The 25,977-nt window shown below is 45.4% G+C and overlaps 1 protein-coding gene across 3 annotated transcripts in view; it reads left to right on the top strand.

Annotated features, from left to right (window-relative positions):
• The first annotated feature begins 2,767 nt into the window (after positions 1 to 2,767).
• LOC121272639 (latent-transforming growth factor beta-binding protein 1-like) overlaps positions 2,768 to 25,977 on the top strand; it is a 754,836-nt gene continuing 731,626 nt past the window's right edge. For all 3 annotated transcript variants that reach the window (XM_041179326.1, XM_041179327.1, XM_041179328.1), the window contains exons 1-3: positions 2,768 to 3,067; positions 9,925 to 9,995; positions 18,125 to 18,401. In XM_041179326.1, the coding sequence (XP_041035260.1) occupies positions 2,931 to 3,067; positions 9,925 to 9,995; positions 18,125 to 18,401 (485 nt within the window). In that variant the 5' untranslated portion in view covers positions 2,768 to 2,930. The remainder of the gene's footprint in view (positions 3,068 to 9,924; positions 9,996 to 18,124; positions 18,402 to 25,977) is intronic.

The raw sequence follows: 25,977 nt of genomic DNA on the forward strand, positions 1-25,977 counted from the left end.
GGTCATTGCTGAAACAGCTGAAAATGGCTGGGCCAAGGGCACTGCCCTGAGGAACTCCTGCAGTGATGTCCCCAAACTGAGTTGATTGACCTCCAACAACCACAACCATCTTCCTTTGTGTTAAGCATGATTCCAACCAGTGGAGAATTTTCTCCTTGATTCCCATTGATTTCAGTTTTACCATGGCTTATTGTTGCCACACTTGGTCAAATGCTGCCTTAACTTCAAGGGCAGTCACTCTTACTCACTGCCACAAACAGGAGTGAGAGCTTTTGAAGGAGGAACTGGGAAATTACCGCTGCACTTTGGGTGACAGGAGGAATCTGGAGTCGATCTCACTTCCTCCATCTGCCCTCTTCACCACATGTGGAGCGATTCTGAGTGCCCCTGAAATCCTGGCCGTTACAGCCAACATACAGCCAGTGTGGAGGGTGCCTGCAAACTGCAAATACACTGTACAGTGAGCATAAGTAGGCCCTGTAATTTCATCAATCTCAGAGATCCAATAGTCTGGAACTTTGTTAATCCTGAAGATGTTTTCCGTACCAATCTTCTCTTAATCTTTTGTTTACTTCTCCCTCTAAAGGCATTGCCCCTTCCTACAGTATTTTTACATAGATGTTGCCCCTTTCCAGGGTATTGCTACACAGATGTTGATTACCCTTTAATAACTTGGCCAGGTAGCCATTCTTCATTGGTGAGAGTTATCAGGAGATTGGGCAATAGTCAGCACCATGGCCCTGAGCAGAAGATTTGGATGCACTTTGCAAAGTTGGATAGTCCAGGCTGCTGCTCCAGTTCCTAGCCAAGGGTGCTCAGGTGGACTTTTTGGATTCCAAAGAAGAGTGTTATTTGACTTGAAACTTTAACTCCGTTTCTCTTTCCACAGATGCCAGACCTGCTGAGTATTCCAGTATTTGCTGTTTTTATTTGCTGAGATGGATTATAATGTCACAAGACTGCATCCCCTACTCAGCACAGAGCAAGCATTGAACCTATGCAATTCCAAACTGGACCACCCCATTGCAGTTTATTTTCTAATTGATCAAGGGTTGGAGATCAACAAGGGATTAGAAACATTAAACATGTTGGAACTTAAACTAACTTTTATAACCATTACCACTGATACCCATTGCTGTGGCTGTGGAGGAAGCTTTGAGCTCACAGATACACCGGGGGTGATGGTCAGTTTGTTGGTCTGTCCCACCTTGAGCCACTGTGACGAGTTTTACTCAATGGCTGACTTGTGTTTCACTATTTCCCATATACTGCCAACAAATTGTAGGATTAACCCTGTGTTTTACATGAAGTCAACATCTTTACCCACCTTTGATGCTCCATTTAACTTGTTCTGATTTTAAACTCCACATGTCTGTGTCCTTTATAGAGATGTTTATAACACGTGCCCAATATTCACTCTCAGAAATAGCATGGCACAGATTGGGAAATGTGAGGAGTAGGTTTAGGGAGTGTCAGAGTAAAACTTTGCACTGAGAATAAAGAAGTGAGAGTGCTAAGGGAGGTGGCAGAATTGGAACTGGGGGATGGAACGGAAAGCTTGTGCTGAACAAACTTCTTCACCCGAATCTCTCCTCATGTGATTCCTGAGCTGCCTTTCTCCAAATATACAGCCTGTTTTTCATCTTCCTGCAGCTGTGACTTGTGATTCTCCTTCACATGGAGATTTCAATCCTGTCCTGGTGCTCAGTAGGTTCTGAGAGCTGACAGAAAAGAGGCAAAAATAACAGTGCAAACATTTCTGATTTAACAGCTGCTCCGAGGAATAATCAGTAACCTCACCCAACTCTTTCACATGGTATTGCTGCACGGTAACAGAACAACCATCCCCATCCCCACCTTCACATCCTGTCACTTTCCCTCTCACTCCCTCTTGTCACTTTCTCTCCAATTTGTCACTTTCTTTCTCTCCATCCTGTCATTTTCTCCCTCTCTTCATCCTGTCACTTTCTCTCTCTCTTCATCTTGTCACTTTCTCTCTCTCTTCATCTTGTCACTGTCTCTCTCTCTTCATCTTGTCACTTTCCATTTTGTCACTTTCTCCCTCTCTTCATCCTGTCACTTTCTCTCTCTCTTCATCCTGTCACTTTCTCTCTCTCTTCATCTTGTCACTTTCCATTTTGTCACTTTCTCCCTCTCTTCATCCTGTCACTTTCTCTCTCTCTTCATCCTGTCACTTTCTCTCTCTCTTCATCTTGTCACTTTCTCTCTCTCTTCACCTTGTCACTTTCTCTCCAATTTGTCACTTTCTTTCTCTCCATCCTGTCACTTTCTCTCTCTCTTCATCTTGTCACTTTCTCTCTCTCTTCACCTTGTCACTTTCTCTCCAATTTGTCACTTTCTTTCTCTCCATCCTGTCACTTTCTCTCTCTCATAATCTTGTCACTTCCTCTCTCTCTTCATCTTGTCACTTTCTCTCCATTTTGTCACTTTCTCTCCCTCCATCCAGTCACTTTCTCCCTCTCTTCATTCTGCCACTTGCCGTCCACCCTGTCACTTTCTCTCTCTCTCCATCCACCCTGTCACTTTCTCTCTCTCTCCATCCACCCTGTCACTTTCCCTCCCTCTCTCTCCATCCTGTTACTATCCCACTGTCTCTGATGCTCCGCCCAGTCACCTTCTTCGGCTCCTGATTGGAGCGTTGTCAGACTGTGTGTGTCAGGGCCCAGCTGATTGGGTAGAATTTAATACAAAAAGTTACAGGAGGCTCATTCATAAAAAAAAAAATCAAAGGGACAGAGGAGGGAGAAAGAGAAAAGCAGGGAGAGAAAGTGAAAAGAGAGAGAGAGGAGAGACAGAAAGTGAAGGAGGGAGCGGGAGGAGGCTGCCTGGGGTACCGGACGCTGGGTGAATGCAGGAGCCTGAGTGTGTGAGCGAATCGCGTAGCCGGGCTTAACCCGGTCCCAGGCAGCATGTGGCAGTGCCAAGGGTTCGGGGCTGCAGCTCTGGGCTTCTGCCTGACTCTCACTCTCCTGACCCGGGGCGGGCAGTCCAGCCACCCCCAGAATCGGCGCTTGACTCCGGGGAGACCGGGACTGCGGGGAACGAGGTGAGTAGCTGGGAACTTGGGACTTGCAGACAAACTCGCTGCCACTTTCTGAACTGTTTAAATGCAACTTAAAATATTCTTTTCAAAGAGTTTTACATTTAAGTCAATGCAGCTGCAACCTTTCATTTAACTTGATGCAATTTAAATTCTCTTTAATAGTGGATTTTTGAAATTGTGAAATTAATTTTTAATAGTTTAGTTCTGAATTGTGTAATTTATGGTGTTAATTTCAGTGCAGTTTATGATGCAGTTTCACGGTTAATGCAAAGTCAGTTCTCAAGAATTTCTGAGAAGCGGATCTTTTTAAATTTTCACTTTTAAGTTTCTCCAGCTCTGCTTCTCAGTTTTTATGCCGCTCCTGAAGATGTTTATAGAGGCTCCAGTATTTAATGTAGGGCTTTAATCTCCTAATACTTCCATCTCTCCATTCCATTCCCATGTGTCTAATTCGGAACTGTGTTCCTCACCTGCAGCAACAGCCTATGGGTTAATAAATAAACTTAATTGCCAGCACTGAATCTGTCTGTCAAGGCGGATTTAGTGACATTTCTAACCCCAGCCGATTTGGTTTTAAAGCGAGCTCACGTCCAGCAGCTCCTCTGAAGCAGAGAACAGGATGAGAGGATTCAACTCAAACACTCCGAGCACTGGAGGCTGTAGCACTGACCGAGGGGTCGGATGGGGAGGTACCGGCTCTAGGACTCTGGGACACCTGCAGTCAACAGGTTTAGTTTGGGACTTGAGGTTGAAAGGGTTTCACTGGTTGGGGGGGGGGGGGGGTGGGGTGGGTGGTGGAGAAAAGGAAGACCTGCATTTCTGTAGCACCTTTCACCAAGTCAGGACGCCCCAAAGCGCTTTACAGTCAATGAAGTACTTTTGAAGTGTAAGCAGTACTGTAATGTAGCACAGCAAGCTCCCACAAATAGCAATATGATATTGATCAGATCATCTGTTTGGTGTTGTTTGAGGGATAGAGATTGTCTGTAAGAAACATAGAAAATAGTAGCAGGAGTAGGTCATTCAGCCCTTGTAGTCTACGCAACAATTCAATATGATCATGGCTAATCTTCTCCCTCAACGCCGTACTCCCACTCTCTCCCTATAAACATTGACACCTTTAGAATCTAGAAATATATCTATTTCCTTCTTAACTATAGTCAGTGACTTGGCCTCCACGGCCTCTATGGTGGAGAATTCCACAGGTTCACCACCCTCTGAGTGAAGAGGTTTCTCCTCATCTCAGTCCTAAATGGTCTACCCCATATCCTGAGACTGTGACCCTTTGTTCTAGACCCCCCCCAGCCAGAGGAAACATAATCCCTGCATCCAGTCTGTCCAGCCCGTTCGGAATTTGATATATTTCAATGAGATCCCCTCTCATTCTTCTAAACTCCAGTGAATACAGGCCTAGTCGACCCAATCTCTCATATGACAGTCCTGCCATCCCAGGAATCAGTCTGGTGAACATTTGCTGCACTCCCTCTATGGCAAGTATCTCCTTTCTTAGGTAATGAGACCAAAACTGCACACACTACTCCAGTTGTGGTCTCATCAAGGCCTTGTACATCTGCAGTAAGATGTCCCTGCTCTTGTACTCAAGTCCTCTCGCAATGAAGGCCAACATACCAGTTGTCTTCTACCTGCTTGTTGCACCTGCATGTTTGCTTTCAGTGATTGGTGTACAAGGACACCCAGATCCCTTTGTACATCAACATTTCCCAATCTATCACCATTTAAATCTCTGCCATTCTGTTTTTCCTGCTGAAGAAGTTAACTTTGCACTTATCCACGTTATACTGTATCTGCCATGTATTTGCCCACTCACTCAACTTGTCTAAATTGCCTTGAATCCTCTTAATAGTCCTCATCATTCACATTCCCACCAAGATTTGTGTCATCAGCAAACTTGGAAATATTATATTTAGTTCCCTAATTCAAATCATTGACATATATTATGAATAGCTGGGGTCCAAGCACTGATCCCTGCAGTACCCCACTAGATACTGCCTACCACTCCGAAAAAGACCCATATATTCCTACTCTGTTTCCTGTCTGCTAAGTACTGCATTGGAACATCAACTTTGACTTGTGTGGCCAAGTGCTGGAGAGGGATTCTGAACTCATAAATTTCCAACTCAGGGACATGAATGCTACGCACTGAACTACAGCTAACAACTCAGTCATGGAAGTGTAAAAGGGGGAGGGGTAAAGGGGAGAGGAGTAATGAGGTAGAGATAAAGGTGGGAGATGGGGACGTTGGTGAGGTGGGGAATGAAGTGGGGGGGGGAGGGATGTAGAAACAGAGGCGTGGTATGGAGAAAGAGATGAGGGATGGAGGAAAGGGGGTGGGGTTGGAGAGAGAAGGGCGGGGTGGGTGATAGATCAAGAGTGAAAATTTTTAAATCATATCTTCACAGAAGACTGTGGAGCAATGGAAAGTTTCACTTTGCAAGAGTACAACTAATCCCATTCACTTGCTCCCTCCACATTCAGGCATTTATCCAATTCTCTTTTGAATGATATTGAATCTGCTTCCACCACCCTTTTAGGCTGCATATCCAGATCATAACTCACTGTGCAAAAAAGAATTTTCATGCTGCTAGTTCTTTTACCCATCACCTTAACTCTGTCCCTTCTGGTTACTGACCCTCTTGCACTGGAAGCAGTTTCTCTATAAAAATTCTTAGCAATTTTGAACACTTCTATTAAATCCCCTAGTAACCGTCTCTGATCTAAGGAGAATAACTCCAGCTTCTCCAGTCTCTCCACATTAACTGAAGTCCCTCAACCCTAGTTACATTCCAGTAAATTTCCTCTGCACCCTCTCCAAGACATCCTTCCTAAAGTGCGATGCCTAGAATTGAACACAAAACTCCACCTGAGGCCTAAATAGTGATTTATAAAGCTTTGGTATGATTTCCTTGCTTTTGTCAACTGTTTAAGATGTGAGTTTTGATGAGAATTTGAGATTGGCTGTTTGAACCATTCTGAAGTAGACTTTTGTGACATTTCATAACTGGAACTGTGCTCGATCAAAAACTATCAATTTTTACAGTGTAAGCAAGTAGTTTGGACTGCTCATAACCCCTTCAACCTCTGCTTTCCCCCTTAACATCCTGTACTTGAGTAAAGTTTATCCAGGTGTCACACTGATGGGGACAGTGGATTTGCTATCAGTGAAATGTCAACAGTTGCTAATAAAACAGACCTGAGAAAAAAGCCGTAACCATGTTACATGCAGAATAGATAAGGGAGAACCAGTGGATGTGGTATTTGGATTTTCAGAAAGCTTTTGATAAAGTCCCACATAAGAGGTTAGTGTGCAAAATTAAAGCATATGGGATTGGGGGTAATATATTGACATGGATTGAGAATTGGTTAGCAGAAAGGAAACAGAGAGTAGGAATAAATAGGTCTTTTTTTGGAGTGGCAGGCAGTGACTAGTGGGGTACCGCAAGGATCAGTGCTTGGGCCCCGGCTATTCACAATATATATCAATGGTTTGGCTGAAGGAACCAAATGTAATATTTCCAAGCTTGCTGATGACACAAAACTTAGTAGGAATGTGAACGGTGAGGAGGGTCTTAAGAGGCTTCAAGGCGATTTAGACAGGTTGAATGAGTGGGCAAGTACATGGCAGATGCAGTATAATGTGGATAAGTGTGACGTTATCCACTTTGGTAGGAGAAACAGAATGGCAGAGTATTATTTAAATGGTGATAGATTGGGAAATGTGAATGTACAAAGGGACCTGGATGTCCTTGTACGCCAATCACTGAAAGCAAGCATGCAGGTGCAGCAAACAGTTAAGAAGGCAAATGGTATATTGGCCTTCATTGCGAGAGGACTTGAGTACAGGAGCAAGGATGTCTTGCTGCAGCTGTACAAGGCCTTGATGAGACCACAGCTGGAGTATTGTGTACAGTTTTGGTCTCATTACCTAAGAAAGGAGATACTTGCCATTGAGGGAGTGCAGTGGAGGTTCACTAGACCCCGATTCCTGGAAAGGCAGATTGTCATTTGAGGAGAGATTAGGTTGACTAGGCCTGTATTCACTGGGGTTTAGAAGAATGAGAGGGGATTTCATTGAAATGTATAAAATTCTGGCAGGTCTGGACAGATTGGATACAGGGATAAGATTTTCTCTGGGTGGATTTCTAGAACAAGGGGTCATAGTCTCAGAATACGGGGTAGACCATTTAGGACCAAGCTGAGCAGAAACGTCTTCACTCAGAGGGTGGTGAACCTATGGAATTCGCTACCACAGAAGGCTGTGGAGGATCAGCCACCAGCCATTAGATCCCTCACCCTAACCCTAGTGCAGCCATCAGAGGATCAGCCATGATCATATGCAGGCTCGAAGGGCCAAATGACATACTCCTGCTCCTATTTTCTGTGTTTCTAATCGTACTTCCTCCATTGTTACCACATTTGGTGTGAGGCAGGTAAGCCAAAACCTTCCTGGAGGTAATGGTTATTGAGCAGAAGGAGGCATTTGTTTGAGGGATGAAGAGTCCCATCAGAGGACAATGAACAACAAATCACCAAAGGAAAAAAAATGTGAGGGAAGGGAGATAGGGCTTGTTTTTATTTAGCTTCTTTAATCCTAGGTATGGCTGGTTAATTCAGTGGCCAGATGGTTAAAGCGAGGTGTTTGATAACATTGATAGTGCCAGTTTAACACCTGTACCAGCTGATGTAGCTCTTGGAGCTTGATAAGAACCCTTGAACAACGAAGACATTATGTAGAGAGGGAGAGTTCCAGGGAATTGGCAGCAACAGCATCTGAATTCCGGCAATTTGGGTTGTTTGAAGATTTTGAACTAAATTGTTGATTGTGGGACCTGGGATTTTCCAAGTGTCTATGTGATCTCTTGGGTGTTTCTGCTGTTGAAAGCTGAAGCTTGGCCTTAAGGGAGCCCAATAAATTCTGATTCAAAAGGTGTTTGTACCCTTGATGTTCTGTGTACTCTTGACACAAGTACACAGCCGCATGTATTTCACTGGAAGCCAGTGAGATAAGTTTGTCTTATCCTGGGCACTTGACATCCTGATCTGAAACCCTCCAGTCTGAAAATTATTCAGACTCAATGGGGAAGTCTTGTTGTCATCAGTGTCTGCATCTCCTGGGAGTGGGGATTAATATTCCAGTTGGATCCACTGGTCAGTGAGAGGAACAGGAACTGTGACGTCTGCAATCAGCCCTCTCACAGGCCCCATGTTACTAAGCATACGAACATACAGACAAGAAGCAAGAGTAGACCATTCGGCCCCTCGAGCCTACTCCGCCATTTAATAAGATCATGGCTGATCTGATCGTAACCTCAAAACTGCATTTCACCTATCTCCAATAACCGATCACCCCCTTGCTTACAAAGCATCTATCCACCTCTGCCTTGAAAATATTCAAAGACTCTTCTTCCGCTGCCTTTTTGGGAAGAGAATTCCAAAGACTTGTGACCGTCTGAGAGAAAAAATTCAGCTCATCTCTGTTTTAAATGGGCGACCCCTTATTTTTAAAGAATGACCCCTTAGTTTTAAATTCTCCCACAAGAGGAAACATCCTCTCCACATCCACCCTGTCACGTTCCCTCAGGATCTTGTATATTTCAATCAAGTTGCCTCTTACTCTTCTAAACTCCAGTGGATACAAGCCTAACCTGTCCAACCTTTCCACATAACCTTTCCTGCCCATTCCAGGTATTAGTCTTGTAAACCTTCTCTGAACTGCTTCCAGTGGATTTACATCCTTCCTTATATAAGGTGACCAATACTGTACACACTACTCCAGAAGTAGTCTCACCAGTGCCCTGTATAATTGAAGCATAACCTCCCTACTTTTGTATTCAGTTCCTCTTGCACAAATGATAACATTCTATTAGCTTTCCTAATCACTTGTTATACCTGCATACTAACCTTCTGTGGTTCATGCACTGAGACACCCTGATCGCTCTGCAGTCTCTCACCATTTTGATAATATGCCTTTCTTTCATTCTGAGGCTAATGTTAGGTGTCCAACAGCTGAAATCCATTAACTGAGGTTGAAATCTAGGATGTTTCTGATTTCTGTCCTGATGCTAAACCAGGGTATCAATTTCCCCACTATTGTACTACTGTACCAAGGGAGTTTGCACCTGTGCACCTGTGTGTGTGTCTGTACCTGTGTAGTGAGTGCCCCAGTAGGGTATAGGGAGTATAGAGACATTTAAGGCACCTTCAAGCTCCAGCAGGAATGGGGCATTGTGGCTGAACAGCAATTGGCTCATTCTGCATTCTAAGTGCAATGAGATTCGGTTCCTGTTTTTAAGGACCTGCTTTGGGAAATCAAATGAGATCCTGAATGAGGATTCAAACAACTTGCCCATTCCACTGTAGAGAGTTCCCCATCCTGTTCCCGTCCTTCTACCCATCCCTCTCCCCATTTCCCATTCTGGTTTGATGCCCTTCTTGTCCAGCTCTAGTTTAATCCTTTGCAAACAAACCCCCAAATTCTGCTTCTGACACCCCCTGTTTTACTTCCGATCGTGTATGTGGGGAGACATTTCCTTCCATTTGTTATCCTCTTTTCCTGATCTTGCTGCTGTGATCCCACACAGGAACTGATGGTCTTCCACTACTTTGTACCTGTGACTGTTCTTTATAAGTGAGGCTAGACAGAAAGTGTCGGAGGCTATCTGACTGTGAAAGTGTATCATAGCCGTGCTGGACCCTGTCCTTACTGAATGACCATATATTTTCCTGTAGGGCAATTCAACTCTATTCCTTCTACCCATTCCTTCTCCATCTCTCCACTCCTCCTTCCCCTGTCTCTGGCTAAATGTGTAGCTTTGTAACCTGTTGCTTGTATTTTATTGCAGTCTGAATGTCTGTGGCAGTGGCTGCTGCAAAGGATGGATATTAGGAGCCCAGACCAGAAAATGCACAAAGCGTAAGTCCCTTTCTGAAATGTTCCATATAAAAGCAGTGAGGATGGAAGGAACATCCACCTTTAGCTACTGGTTCAATGGACAGGTCCTGCACCCAGTGCCATACAAAGAATTACACAGTATTTACAGCACAGAAACAGGCCATTCAGCCCAACTGGTCCATGCTGGTGTTTATGCTCCACACAAGCCTCCTCCTACCCCTCTTCATCTCACCCCATCAACATATCTTTCCATTCCTTTCTCCCTCAGGTGTCCATGCAGCTTCCCCTTAAATGTATCTATACTCTTCACCTCAACCACTCCCTATGGGAGCAAGTTCCACATTCTCACCATTCAGTTTCTTCTGAATTCCCTATTGGATTTATTAATGATTATCTTCTATTGATGGCCCCTAGTTCTATTCTCCACCATAAGTGGAAACATCTCTCTGTCTACCCTATCAAACCCTTCCAGAATCTTAAAAACCTTGAACAGGTCACCCCTTTGTCCTCTCTTTTCTAGCAGAAAGAGACCAATCCTGTTCAACGTTTCCTGGTAGTTAATAACCTCTCAGTTCTGGTATTATTCTAGTAAATCTTTCCTCAGTGCCTCTGTATTCTTTTTATAAAATGAAGACCAGACTGTGCACACTGCTGCAACAGTGATTTAACAAAGGCTCAAAGTAGGTTTAACAGGAATTCTCTGAACCCCAGTGTCTGGTTTGATTTTTTTCTGGCCTTATTAAGCTGTATTTGCTACCTTTAGTGATCAATGTACCTGTAGCCCCTAATCCTCTGTCTTATTTAGACGCTTATTTTCCTTTCATTCTTCCTACTACTTCCACCTCGCACTTACCTATATTGAAGCTCATTTGCTAATTACTTGCCCATTTTGCAAGTTTATTAACGTTTTCCTGTATTTTGTCGCAGTCTATTAACTACATCCCCTAATTTTATGTCATCTGCAAATTTTGAAATAGTATCTCTTATTCTTTATGTAAATTGTGGACCAAATTCTTTATGTAAATTGTGGACAAAAGTGACCCCAGTAGCGAACCTTGTGGAACATCACTTCTCACCATTTGCCAATCTGAATGACTAATGTTAACTCCTACTCTCTGTTTTATAGCCAGTTTGCTATCCTTTCTACTACTTACCCCTTGATTCCACATGTTGTGACCTTAATTATGAGACCACTATGCTGTTGCTTATCAATGGCCTTTTTCCTGACCAGGTTTAATCCTTAGTCTGTGCTGAGTTAGTGGGTGTTGCTTACGGTGAGTCTAACTGACTACATGCAACGTGAGTCAAGAGTAAAATCAACCAGGATTTCTGCCCTTGATCACATCCAGGAAGTCCTGTGGAAAATACAGGTGGATATTGTGGGGATGGGATATTGTTGCTACAATCTTACAATCTAGACTGACTCCCGATGTATGACCATCTGGGTAAGCTGTCCATATCCCAGGTGAGGTATCTGTGCCCTAAGAGTAGGCACCTTCAGGAAAGACGAGAATTAAATGTGACTTTTGTTGTTCATGTAACCCCAGTTGAATTGTGCTCTTTTCAGTTTCCAATATGGTTCTCTCTTCAGCAAGTCTGAAAATTGTCAGTGTAACACACTCCTTTTTATGTTGAAACTCTGTGTTTTGCTGCCTGCAGACATCACACCAGTCCTACGGAGAGCTGTGTGTTTGGAGTATGCGAAAGACCTCAAGATCATTGGCGCTCTTTTTCAGGAGGGCCACTGTGACCTACATCTCCATCTCACCTCTGCCCTTGTGTCTGACCCAGGTATAGAGTCTCAGCAAGGGCTAGCTGGTGAGGAGATTGCTTTAACTTCTCCTTCCAAGAGTTGAGCTGCTTGCCATCTTCCTGCGATCTGCCAACACCTGTTTCCCGCTGACAATGGGACTGTGACCCTGTTGAACAGGTGCCCTGACCCACAGGGTCTGCATCTGGAAGAAGGTTAATCCACCTGTTCAGCAGACATACCATCCTGGATGGTCCCCTGCCCCCTGCCCTCTTCCCCCACCCCCATTCCCCGCTCCCTACCCCCTTCCCCCCACCCCCACCCCCCCTCTTCACTCCTGCCTGTGGCCTTGAAAGAATCTTGAAATTGTTCAGGCAATTCTCCCCCTTTGCACTTCAGCAGAGTGAGATATCTGAGCTTAATGTTGTACCCACCTTGACGTGGCTTAAACAAACTAAGCTTCAGTTTGACTTCTGTATCACAGACACAGTTACATTCTATCGGAAACAGAAATGCAGCAAAATTTGGAATTTTAGCAGATGCTGTCACCAAAGCTTATTTTTTAATCATACAAACTGTGCCAAGCTACTGTGTCCCAGCATAAGGCAGGGTCAGTGGCTGCTTACAGGCTGCAAATATGATTGATGGTGTTCGAGCAGCAACACCTGGTACATTTTACAGCCCAACAAGATGTCCAACAGGAAAAGACAAACTTCAGAGAGAGTCTGACTTGAATCAACTGAACTTTCAAGTGAGTTTAATGGAGAAATTGCAATTCCTTTTATCTTAAAGGGGTCTTGTTACTCAGTGCAGTGTCTTAAAACAATTGAGGATTGAAGCCAATTGGTAGTTTTTCTTAGTTGTTCATGGAATTTGGGAATTCCTGGAAAGGCCAACATTTATTGCCCATCCTTGAGAAGATGGGGCTGAGCTGCTACTTAAGCTGCTTCAGTTCGTGTGATATAGGTACACCCACACTGCTATTAGGGAGGGAGTTTCAGGATTTTAACATAGAAACAGTGAAGGAACAGTGATATAGTTCCAAGACAGGATGGTTTGTAGTTTGGAAGAGAACTTTCAGATGGCGGTGTTCCCATGCATCGGCTGTTCTTTGTTTTTCTAGATGGTAGAGGTTGCATGTTTGGAAGGTGCTGTCAAAGGTATTGCTGCAATGCATCTTGTAGATGGTACACACTGCTACCACTGTGCATCGGTGGTGAAGGGAGTGAATGTTTGTGGATGTGATGCAAATCAAGCAGGGTGCTTTGTCCTGGATACTGTTGAACTTGTTGAGTGTTGTGGGACCTGCATTCATCCAGGCAAGTGGGAAGTATTCCATTACACTCCTGACTTATGCCTTGTAGATGGTGGACAGGCTTTGGGGAGTCAGGAGGCGAGTTACTCACTGTAAAATTCTCAGCCTCTTACCTGTCTTGTAGCTATAGTATTTATATGGCTAGTCCAGTTCAGTTTCTGGTCAATGGTAACTCCCAGGATGTTGATAGTGGGGATTCAGCGATGGTAATGCCATTAAATGTCAAGGAGAAATGGTTGGCCTCTGTCTTGTTGGAGATGGTCATTGCCTGGAACTGTGTGACATGAATGTTACTTACTATTTATCAGTCCAGATCTTACTGCATTTGGACACCGACTGCTTCAGTATCTGAGGAATTGTGAATGGTGCTGAATATTGTGCAATCATCAGTGAACATCTCCGCTTCTGGCCTTTGATAGAGGGCAGGTCTTTGATGAAGAAGCTAAAGATGGTTGAGCCTAGGACACTACTCTGACGAACTCCTGCAGCGATGTCCTGGGACTGAGATGATTAACCTCTAACACCCACAACAATCTTGCTTTGTGTTAGGTATGTCTCCAACCAGTGGAGAGTTTTTCCTGATTCCCATAAACTTTAATTTTACTCGAGATCCATGATGCCACACTTTGTCAAATGCTACCTCGATGTCAAGGGTAGTCTCTCCAACCACATCTGGAATTCAGCGTTTTTGTCCATGTTTGAACCAAAACAGTAATGAGGTCAGTAATGAGTGGACCTGGCGGAATCCGATCATCAATGAGCAGGAGCTTGATAGCACTGTCAACGACAATTTCCACCAGTTTTCTCACAGTTGAGAATAGACTTATGGGGTGATAACTGGCCGGTTGGATTTGTCTTATTTTATATCCCTCGGCAATTTTCCACATTGTCAGGTGGATGCCGGTGTTGTGACTGTAATGGAACAGCTTGGCTAAGGGCATGCTACTTCTGGAACACAAGTCTTCGGTGACTATAGCCCAGCTGTTGTCCGGGTTCGCAGCTTTTGCAGTATCATATGCTTTCAGCCACTTCTTGATATCATGTGGAGCGAATCAAATTGGTTGAAGACTAGATTCACGACTGGATGTGGCTGGATTGCAGAGCTTAGATCTGTTGGTTGTGGGATCACTTTGTCTTATCTATAACATGCTACATCCGCTATGTGGCATGCAAGTAGTCCTGTGTAGCTTCACCACCTAATTTTTAGGTATGCCTGGTGCTGTTCCTGGCATGCCCCCCTGCACTTTTCATCGAAGCAACCTTGATCCCCCAGCTGGGTGGTAATGGTAAATTGAGGGATATATCAGGCCTTGAGGTTATAGATTGTAATTGAATACAATCCTGCTGCAGATGGTCCACGGTGAGTTATCGACATCCAGTTTTGAGCTGCCTGATCTGATCAGAATCTATCCTATGTAGCACTGTGATGTACAAATCAATAGAGGTTATCCTCAGTGTGAAGACCTGATCTCCCCTCCACAAGGACAGCGTGGTGTTCATCCCTACTAATACTGTCATGGACAGATGCATGTAGTTAGATTGGTGGGGGTGAGGTCACATAGGTTTTCCCCTCTTGTTGGTTCCCTCCCCACCTGCCACAGACCATCAGCTTGCAGCCAGTTCGCTGCTACTGAACCACTCCTGGGGCAGAATTTTACGTCCCGCGGGCAGGTGTGTGCCCGACCTGATCGGGAGTAAAATAATGTGTGATGACGTTGGGCGAGAATCCGACATCATTGCGCACTCATGCGATATTTCGGTCGGCAGGTGCGCGCGAGAGTTGGTAACACGCCCGCCGACAATTAAGAGACCCTATTAAGGCCATTAAATCTGTATTTTTTGCTGCCTGTCCAACCTTATGGTTGGCGGGCGAGTGAATAGGCCAGGCAGTCTTTGCATTTTTTAGGAAACCTCACCCACGGGAGGGATGAAGTTTCCAACAGTAATTTTAAAAAAATCTTCTAAACGTAATTTTTAATATGTCCTTGTTCATGTGACTGAGTGACATATGAGGACAGGTTTCCTTTATTTTTAAAATCTTTATTTTTCATTGTAAAATTCTTCAGCTCCCTGAGGCAGCTCTGTACCTTCAGGGAGTTCTCAGTGCGTGGTCTTCTGTGCATGCGCAAACCTTGGCGCCTGCGCTCCTCTTGCCCCTGTCCCAGCAGCGCTGATGTTCTCAGCTGGCAGGCTGTCAATTGGTCTGTTTCATGCTGTTCCTGGGCCCGTCCACTGCCCCCACCCAACAAAGGGAAAATCCTGTCCTTGGTGATGGACTCCACCCAGCGTACATTCTGTGTCCTTGCCACCTCAGTGCTTCTCCCAGGTCATACTCAACATGGAGGGGCACTGATTCATCATCTAAAGTGAGCGGTGGTGGGGGGAATGTGGTAATCAGCAGGAGATTCCCTTGCCCATGTTTGACCTGATGCCATGAGATTTCATGGAGTCTAGAGTCAATGTTGAGAACTCCCAGGGCAACCCCCTCCTGACTGTGTACCACCATGCCATCCAGTCTGGACAGTTTGCCCTGCTGGAGAGACAGGACATAAGGACACAATCAGGTATGACGATGGTGGGGTCTGAGACATTGCCCAAGGTATGATTTGATGAGTATGACTATGTCAGGCTGTTGTTTGACTAGTCTTAGGGACAGCTCTCCCAATTTTGGCACAAGCCCCCCCAGATGTGATTGAGGAGGACTTTTCAAGTAATGGTTGGGCTGAGCGTGTCATTGTGGTTTCTAGTTCCTATAGGCTGATGCTGGGCAGTCCATCCTGTTTTATTTTATTATATGTTTTAAAGCAGTTTGAAACATCTGAGTGATTTGCTCAGTCATTTCACAGGGCAGCTAAGAGCGTACCACATTGCTGTGGGTCTGGAGTCACATAGGCCAGGCTGAGGAAGGACAGCAGATTCCATTCCCAAAAATTCATTAGTTATAGTGCAACAGTATCGATGTACCACACCCTGTATAGATCTGCAGCCTCCCCCATCTTCCCCCAGTGTCATTGATCTGCTGCTGTGGCTCACACTATAATCCCTAGCAGTGTGTCACCCTAACATCAACCCCGTGAGTTTGTGGTTCTTATGGGAAGTCATGGAAGGATCAACTTTCTGTGATTCACCATCTGCCAATGTATCAGCTACATTTACCCTGTAGGTGGCGGTAGAAACTTAGGAAGAGGAGGAGGCCAATCCTAGGCTCAAAGATCTGGAATTCCCTGTGCCCCCCAAAATTGCTCCCTAAAACCAACTACCCCCCCAAAACTCTTTCCCAAAACTCCCACTCCCTAACCCCAGCCTTACAGACTTCCCCTGACCCCCCTCACTTAACCCCTTCCCTGAACAACCCAATCCTGAAACCAGCCCCTGAAACCTCCCTCCGCAAAACTTCCCCCCCAAAGCACCCTTTTTGATCATCACCATGTCTCCACATCCCCGCCTCTCCACTACTTCCTTTGCTTTCAAGGGGCTTATTTTGCTGACAAAGCTTTAGGTCGTCGGACTAACATCAACTTAAGTGGCTCGATGTCAGTTTTTGTTTGATAAACGTTTCTGATGTTTACTATGTTAAAGCTGCGATTTAAATGAAAGTTGTTGCTCTAGTTAAATACTTAAATAATGCACAGGTTTAGATACAGAGTAAAACTCCCTCTACACTGTCCTTATCAAATACTCCCTGGACAGGTACAGCACGGGGTTGGTTACAGAGTAAGGTTCTTTCTTTTATATTACCCCAGCAATGTAACTCATGCCTACAACAGGCATCTGCTGACCTCTGCAAAGAATGACCCCCTGGAGCTACCTGCTGTTCCCACTCGTAAAAGGATCAACAACGAGGGGGCACAGGTTTAAAGTGATTTGCAAAAGAAGCAAGTGTGACGTGAAAAAAAACTTTTTCAAACAGCGAGTGGTTCGGGTCTGGGATGCACGGCCTGGAAATGTGGTGGAGGCAGATTCAATCGGGGCATTCAAGAGGACATTAGATTATTTGAGTAGAAACAATGTGCAAGGGTATGGGGAAAAGGCAATGGTATGAGGTCATAATGCTCATTTGAAGAGCTGCTGCAGACATGATGGGCTGAACAGCCTCCTCCTGTGTCGCTAAGGTTCTGTGATGTCTGGTAACTCTGCACATAAGATGACTAGATTGAGTCTGCCGCTCTCTTGTAATGGAAGCTTTGTGTCCAGCAGATAATGAGGAATTTGCTTATCAAACTGGGCTGAGTTTAATCCCAGAGCCCAGAGGTGAGAGAGTCAACATTTAACATGCTGTGTCAACTAAACACTTGATTTTATTTTTAAAATATCAATTATCATTTGAGCAGCTCCATTTCTGTCAAGTTGGAGAATTTGTGATTTAATATGTCATGTTTATATTAAGGCCTGTAAGACATACCTGTGGGTGCATTAAATATCTAACTTCTCCCCAAAGCTAGAATAAGGTACTTGGTCACATATTCTCATTCCTCAGATGAAAGTCAGGATTTCTGAACCTTGGCTGTTTATTGGGAATGGGATGAGAGCACTTGGTGAAAAAGTTGTTGATTGGATTGAAAGTCAGAACTCGATGTCTGCTCTCCACTGCTGAATCTGTGGGTAAAGGGATGACATTCTATTCCACCCATGTGCTAAATAAAGATGGTCCCTAAGAGCCCAGACACCTTGTAAAATGTAGACAGTCCCTAAATTACCAAACGCTGTGCAAAATATAGACAGTTCCTAAGCTCCCGGATGCTGGTTTAAATAAAGATGGACCCTATCTTCCCAGATACTTAAATAAAGATGGTCCCTATCTTCCCAGATACTTAAATGGAGATGGTCCCTATGTTCCTTGCCATTTGGTTAAATAGAGACAGTCCCTAAGTTTCCGGACTGAGTTCTACAGGCCTTGTTTTGGGATGTGAGTACATGTTCTGCTGCTGTTTAGTGGGCCAGTGTGGGACTACTGAGGGACAATGGTGGTGGGAGCATCTGTAACAAGAATTGTCACGTTCAGGATGGAGGAGATTGACGGAACTTCAGAGATTTTCCCCTTGAGTGAGCTGCATCTTGATTGGTTATGTTTTGGTTATTTTATAGCCATCTGCTTCCCACGCTGTCAGAACGGTGGGTTTTGCCAAAGACCTCAGACCTGTGTGTGCAAACCTGGCTTCGCAGGCACACGGTGTGAAATAGTGACTGACATTCAGCTCCCGACCAATCCCACAACCTCCCCACCCCAAACACAGCCTTTGCCAGCTTTATCCATTGGCCGTGTCGGCAAGAAGGAAAAGAGGGAGAGAGCAGCAGGAAAGAAAGTATCGAACACTCGCTACATTGGCCGAAAGAAATCCACAGTCCGATGGCAGCCACTGACGTAAGTACTGAGGGAATCTTAACAATCAGGGAGTTGTGGGGAGGGAGGATGTTTATTAACTGCACCTAGAGGGCAGAACCATCCTGCCAATTGCTGTTCCTCCCAGATTTGTGCAGGAGAATCTGAATGTGCAATGTGTAAGTACAGGGACCAACAGAAGTGGCTAACAGGTTGAATCAGCAAGAACCTGGTGTTCCTGGGGATTAAATGGGTAGAGGGGTTAACTACAGTTACAGCCAGCACCAACGCTGGCTCTTACAGACCACAAATGTGGGCAGTGTCTTAATGGGCTTTAGATGTTGCCACCACTTTTGATGAGTAGTGTGAACCAAAGGTTGATGTGATGACATCCCAACTCAATGGTTTTATTGACAGGAACCATCCTTTAATGTGCTTAATTTTCTCTGTGAAAATCCAGTCTGAAAGATATCCTTCACTCTGCTCTCTGAGCAACTGTCCACTGTAATATTATTCAGGGCTGGAACCCCATCAAAGACATCAACTCAAGAAACTTGACATTAACAGCAACTTGTGCTTTCAGGGAGAGGAAATAGTGAGAGAGGGAAAAATATTGAGCCTTAGGGGCGAGATTGAGAAACGTAGCTGAAAGTCTGGTTAAATGGATGGGTTTTTGAGAAATTTCTAGAAGTAGTGAGGGAAAACGTGAAGGGATTTGGGGTCTGAATTGCAGGGATTGGGACTGAGTTAGCTAAAGGCACAGGCACCAGTTGTAGGGCAATGGAGTAGGATGGACAAGAAGGCATGTAAAGCTGGAGGAAGTTGTTGAGGTTGGCTGGGGCAAGGCTATGGAATGATTTGAAGGTGAACACTCGGAGCCACTGTAGATCACTGAGGACAAGATAGAGAAACTTCAGACTATTTGGAGTTTAGTGAGTTGTGGATGAGAGGCTATTGAGGAAGACATTGGAGTAATCAAGCCCGGCGGTGTCAGAAACATGGAGAAGAGTTTCAGTTGTGAGGGCCCAACGGTTAATGTGGGTAGTGTGAAGTTTGAAGCTCAGATATATTTGACTGTTCAGCCTAAGGAATGAATCAGTGGCATGGAAGCAGAGTTCAAAGACAAAAGGCTTTGATTGTCTTGATATTCAGGTGAAGGAAGCCCTGATAGGTCCATGATTTGATGTCAGCCCTGTGGAGCTGGATGGATGGAGATGTTGCAGAAGAAGAGTTGAGTGTCTGCAGCATACACATAAAGCTGATCGTGTGCCTGTGGTTAATGTTACAAAGAAGCATCCTGTACATGAAGAAGAGTCAGAGCTCCTGAAAAGACCCTTGGAATGTGGAAGTGACAATGTAGGGCAGGAAGCAAAGCGGAGATAAGGAGAGATCTGGTTAATCTGGCTGTATCATAAATTAGTCTGCAATCTAATCTGAGGTTAATGTAACCCCACAAAATAACCTTGAGATCAGTGTTGCTGTTGGAACCTCCAAATTGGGCTTGAAGTTCACTTGTGATTGAGTGCTGAGTTTTGCTGGGTTGGATGCTGTGACAAATGGGAAGGTCTTTGTCTTTATCTCATAGAATTTATAAACTAATTGATGTACAAAAACTAATTACGTTAACAGTTGCATTGGTGAAAAATCAGCTTATTTTACATATTGATATATTTGGATTGACAGATATAGGACCTGGGCAACTTTACAATCTCTGAATACTGAGTCAATAGAATGGATTCCAGTAAAGGGATGACATTCTTTGTAGGGGAATGTATGCACAGTTCTGGAATAAGCATCTGCCATTACAAGATCTGCAAGGTCTGGTTAACACTATGGTTGGAATTTTCTGGCCCTATGGTGGCAGGCACCATGGTGGGCTGTGAGGGGACAGTATAGTGAGAAGGCCAAAAAATCGGTTTCACACTGTTATGAAACCAGATTGTGATCATACTCTCCGCCCGTCAATGATGGGCCACGTTCGCTGCCACCACATGTCGGGATCTTAATTTCAATACTTTAGCATCTCATTACAAGCCCAGCTTGCTGGAATCATCCCCCAACACTGGATCATCCGGGCACAACTGTACATAAGCGACATACACCTGGCGAGCTGCCCTTCACTCGGGACTTTGAGGTTTGTTTACTTACCTTGCTTTGGGCAACACTTGTGGTCATCAGAACCAGGCTGCACAGGCAGCACCACATCACTTTTAGATAGGCTCACGAGTAGGTCTCTACCCACCAGACCAGCCATAAGGTGGGGGTGGCTAGGGCTTGCTTGGGTAAGGGGAAAGAAGTGGCCTCAGGTAAGGGAATTGGCAGGGCAGGGGCTGTACTAGTGAAGGTATGTGTGGGGGCCCATATTGATCTGTGTAAGTGACCACAAGATGGTGAGGGCTGAGGAAGCAGTCTCCAGAGGAGATGAGGCCAGAGGGAGATGTGAGGGTGTGTGTGAGAGAGTGAGTAGTGATGTCCCTTGAGCTGGGAGTGAGTGAGATGCCAGTGAATGTGTGATGACCTTGTGAATGTGTGAATTTAATGTGATAAGATGGTGCCTTACCCTAGCGGCACAGATGAGATCATTCATCTGTTTTCTCCACTGAATGGCTGACCTCTTGTGTGCAGCATTGGCACTGACCACCTCTGCCATTGCCTGTCAAGCTGGAATGGCGAGACTGATGGGTCTCCTGCAGGCAGAGCGAGGGTGGAGAACACCGCAGTGGGCCTCCACAGCGTCCAGAAGGCATCCCAAGGATGTGTCACTGAATCAGGAGGTTACACTCTTCTTGGCTTTTGGGGGCCATGTCTTCACCGGAGCTGTCCTGGGCCGGAAGCATTGAGAAGTGTGCGTGCAGCTGCGGTTTAAATATGGTGCCCTGCATGAGGAAGTGGCGAAGTAAGGGTGTGTCAGGCAAATCAGAGGTCGCCTGCGCAAGAGATGGTGTGTTTCCTGTGGCTGTATAATTAATGAGGCGAGAATGGGACAATTCAGCACGAAAACCTGTTATTGCGGCCGGTGAGTAGAACAACTTTTTTCCTGCCCACTACCGCACTTTGTGCAAATCTGGGACAATTCCGCCCGACATTTATTTGAAATCAAATGATTCAACAGGAACAGAATCCTGGTATGAATCACAGCTTGAACATTAGGATTTAGTTCTGACAATGGAGTAAATTTTGTATGGTCCACGCTCAATACCTCTGATTGAAGGTCTACAGAAGACAGTGCTCATCCGGACCACTCTGCTAAAATAATATATCAATTCCTTATAAATTGATTCTGGTTTTATTGTCTGTATGACGCTGCTTGATATCTTGCTGTGTACTTTGGCTTCTGTGTACTTAATCTTTAAATAAATCTGAACAAATCATTTAATCTGTATAGCTTGGTCAGGTGGTATTTTCTACTATTGGCATTTTAAAGCTATTGAATGTTGATTGTTAAATCTTGAATTTGTACATGGGCTGTAAGGAAACAAGGTTTGTTTAATGGGAGATTGGGTCAGTTTATGGAAATTACTCTCAAGTCACAAACACAAGATACAAAGGGGCAAATCCAAAGCTGTAACTAGAATGATGCACACCACTGATGGAAGGGTTAACGTTCAGCTGCATAGCTGATTCTTGGCATCTGCATCAACAGCTCTGCACCCACCTGCTAATCACATGGGCAGCAATCGTACATCATCCAAACCTGCAAATAGCATCTTTTTAAGTTTCCGACCTCAATCATTGATGTATTTAATCTTTCCAAACATGTCAAGATCGATTACACAGGCCTGCTCTTTATTATGTAACCTGGTTATTGTACAGGCTGAGAGTCTGAGCCCCTGAGTGGACGAGGTGGTGGGGGGAGTAGGTGTGGGGGGAAATGATGGGGTGTGTGGTGGTGGTGGAGGAATGAGGGAGGGGCGGGGTCATTGAAATTAAATGGGATAGTTTTCCAGGACGCAAAATTTGTGGGACTCCTGCCCTTCACCTACATTTCTCGATGTGTGCTTGAAGCGTCAGTGAGAATTCTTTTTTTTGGGCAAAGTGATAGATCAAAATGTTGTGGGACATTATCAAACAGCAGTAATGAAGCATGTGTTAGAAATGGCCACTGTCCTTCCTGGGAGCTGTGCATAGATTTTCCATTGAACGCCCCCAGGAAATGAATGGCAGCCTTTGTGTTAGTACTTGTCTCAGTCAGAATACCTGCCCTGTGCTGCTGTGGTCACATAGCGTTTACTATGTGCCATCCACCCTGTACAGCGAGCAAACCAGGAGTTGTTTGATGCTGACAGCTGCAGGAATGAGCTTCACATGGCCAGATGTTGAGTGAATTGTTACCTTTTACCCAGTGTGTGTTATACAGAGGCTGACACTGGAGAAGTGGCGTGGCTAAACTTTACCAGGAGTTTACGAACTGTTACACATGTGTATACGCGGTGAATTCTACAGCTGGGAACAATTAAACACAACAGGTGCAAATGAGCTGCTCCCTTTACAGTGTTCAGTAACCCGGATTCGGATCGGGATTCGTGGAGCGAGCCCAGATCTGGATCGGGATTCGCGGAGCGAGCCCAGAGCCGGACCAGGATTCACGGAGCCGGACCGGGATTCACGGAGCGAGCCCAGAGCCGGACCGGGATTCACAGAGCCGGACCGGGATTCACGGAGCGAGCCCAGAGCCGGACCGGGATACACGGAGCCGGACCGGGATACACGGAGCGAGCCCAGAGCCGGACCGGGATTCACAGAGCTGGACCGGGATTCACGGAGTGAGCCCAGAGCCGGACCGGGATACACGGAGCCGGACCGGGATACACGGAGCGAGCCCAGAGCCGGACCGGGATTCACAGAGCTGGACCGGGATTCACGGAGTGAGCCCAGAGCCGGACCGGGATTCACGGAGCCGGACCGGGATACACGGAGCCGGACCGGGATTCACGGAGCCGGACCGGGATTCACGGAGCCGGACCGGGATTCACGGACCGAGCCCAGAGCCGGACCGGGATTTGCGGAGTTCAAACATGGGCAAAAGATCCAAACTCCCAAGGTGAGGTGAGAGTGACTGCCCTTGACATCAAGGCTGCATTGGACCAAGTGTGGCATCAAGGAGCCCTAGCAAAACTGGATTCAATGGGAAGCGGGGGAAAACTCTCCGCTGGCTGAGTTAGAACAAAGGACTTTGGTTGTGGTTGTTTGAGGTCAGTCACCTCAGCTCCAGGACATCACTGCAGGATGGTAGTGTCCTCGGCCCAACCATCTTCAGCTGCTTCATCCATGAACTCCCTTCCATCATAAGGTCAGAAGTGAGGATGGTCGCTGATGATTGCACAATGTTCAGCACCATTTGCTACTCCTCAGATACTGAAGCAGCTCCATGTCCAAATGCAGCAAGACCTGGGCAATATCCAGGCTTGGGCTGATAAGTGACAATTAGCATTCGTGCCACACAGGTGCCAGGCAATGACCGTCTCCAACGAGAGAATCTAAGCATCGTTCTTGACATTCAATGGCATTGCTATCGTTGAATCCCCCATTATCAACATCCTGGGGGGTTATCATTGACCAGAAACTGAATTAGACTAGCCATATAAATACTTTGGCTACAAAAGCATGTCAATGGCTAGGAATCCTGCAACAAGTAACTCACCTCCTGATTCCACAAAGCCTGTTCAACATCTACAAGGCACAAGATCAGGAATGCAATGGCATATCCTCCATTTGCCTGGATGAGTGCAGCTCCAACAAAGCTCAAGGAGCTCCACACCATCCAGGACAAAGCAGCCTGCTTGATTGGCACCCCATCCACAAACATTCGCTCCCTCCATCACCGACGCACAGCAGCAGTGTGTGTACCATCTACAAGATGCACTGTGGGAATTCACCAAGGCCCCCTAGACCTTCCATGAGCACTACCATCTAGAAGGACAAGGACAGCAGATAGATGGGAACACCACCACCTGGAAGTTCCCTTCCAAGCCACTCACCATCCTGACGTGGAAATATATCGGCAGTTCCTTCACTGTCGCTAGGTCAAAATCCTGGAGCTCCCTCCCGAACAGCACTGTGGGTGTACCTACACCACATGGACTGCAGCAGTTCAAGGAGGTAGCTCATCACCACCTTCTCAAGGGCAATTAGGGATGGGCAATAAATGTTGGCCCAGCCTGTGAAGCCCACATCCCATGAAGAATAAAAAAAACCCAGAGTTGGATCAGGATTTACAGATTGAACCCAGAGCTGATGTGCCTGAACCACCTGTTTCTGAACTGTATTGCTTTGAAACCTCATGAAGTTTACCTTGAAACACTTAAAGCCGATGCCAAGATATGTCTTAAAATTTTAGAAGTTAACAGCAAGAATAGTTCTCTCTCGTGCTCTCTCTCTCCCTTCCCCCCTCTCTCTTCCCCTCTGTCTCTTTTTTCCCTTTGTGCCTCTCCCTTTCCTTGTCTCGCTCCCTCTCTCCCTCTTTCTTTCTGTCTCTCTTTTCCTCTCTCTCTCTCTCTCTCTGTCATTCTTTCCCTCTCTCTCCGCTTCCCCCCACCCCACCCCCTCTTTTCCCCACCTCTAAACTCTGCCTCTAGCTAAGCTCTTTCTCAGTAAGTGTTTGTGACCTCTGGGGAAGCAGTTGTGGAATGTTTACTTAGCAAAAAGAAAATCTCAGCTTGGTGCCGGGATTGTTCAATGTGGGGTCCTGTGTGTGTCAAACATATTTTGAATTAATCAGAACAGAGCAGACTGTTACCATTTTGGGTCAAAGAGTGAGCAAGGTGCACAAAGAGCCTGAATGGAATTGAAAGGTGGGATGGGCTGCAGGAACTTGGCAAGACAGAGTGGAGCAAGGCAGCTGATGAATTGGAAGAGGAGGAGGAGGTGGAGGTGGATTTTAAATTCAATGCATTTAGGAACAGAAAGGCAATTCAATTCGGTGTGTGAGTAGGAATCAGAGCAGACTGGAATATGATGCCTATTGTTTATATGGATAATAATTACTTGAAGAGCAGGAATCTCCTGAGCAATATTCCTCCTTCAATTGACTCTACTAAACAAAATAAAAATAAAACTATGGGTGATTTGTTATTGAGTTTTTGTGAGAGTTACTATGCGGGAAATAGCTGTCATCCTACACGCAACACCACAAGAGTGGCTCCAATCATTGGATGTGGAGCACTTTGAGATCTCTTCCAGATATGACCAGGTACAGGATGGCATCCTTCGAGTCCTACCCGAGCATGAGTTACAGGAGAGGATGGGAGGGAGAGAGTGGAGGATGAGGAGAATTCTGTATAATTACATATTATTTATCTATACCTGTCCTTCCACAGCCACTAGTGACACAGAACAGAAAGCACTTGCATTTAGACAACACCTTTCAGAGTGTGTGAAAATGTTTTGCAGCCAATTAATTTTGTTTGAACTGCAGTCACTGTTTTAATGTGAGACAAGAGGGTAGCCATTTTGTATACAGTAAGACTTGGCCGACAAAGTTTATTAAGAACATTAAAACATAGGAACTGGAATTGGTCATTCAATAAGATGATGGCTGATCACTCACCTCAACTCCATCTTCCTACATCATTCCTATTTACCTTGATTCCCCTAATATCCAAATAGCTACTGATTTCTA

Source organism: Carcharodon carcharias, chromosome 34 (assembly GCF_017639515.1).
Source record: "Carcharodon carcharias isolate sCarCar2 chromosome 34, sCarCar2.pri, whole genome shotgun sequence".
Classification (NCBI taxonomy): domain Eukaryota; kingdom Metazoa; phylum Chordata; class Chondrichthyes; order Lamniformes; family Lamnidae; genus Carcharodon; species Carcharodon carcharias.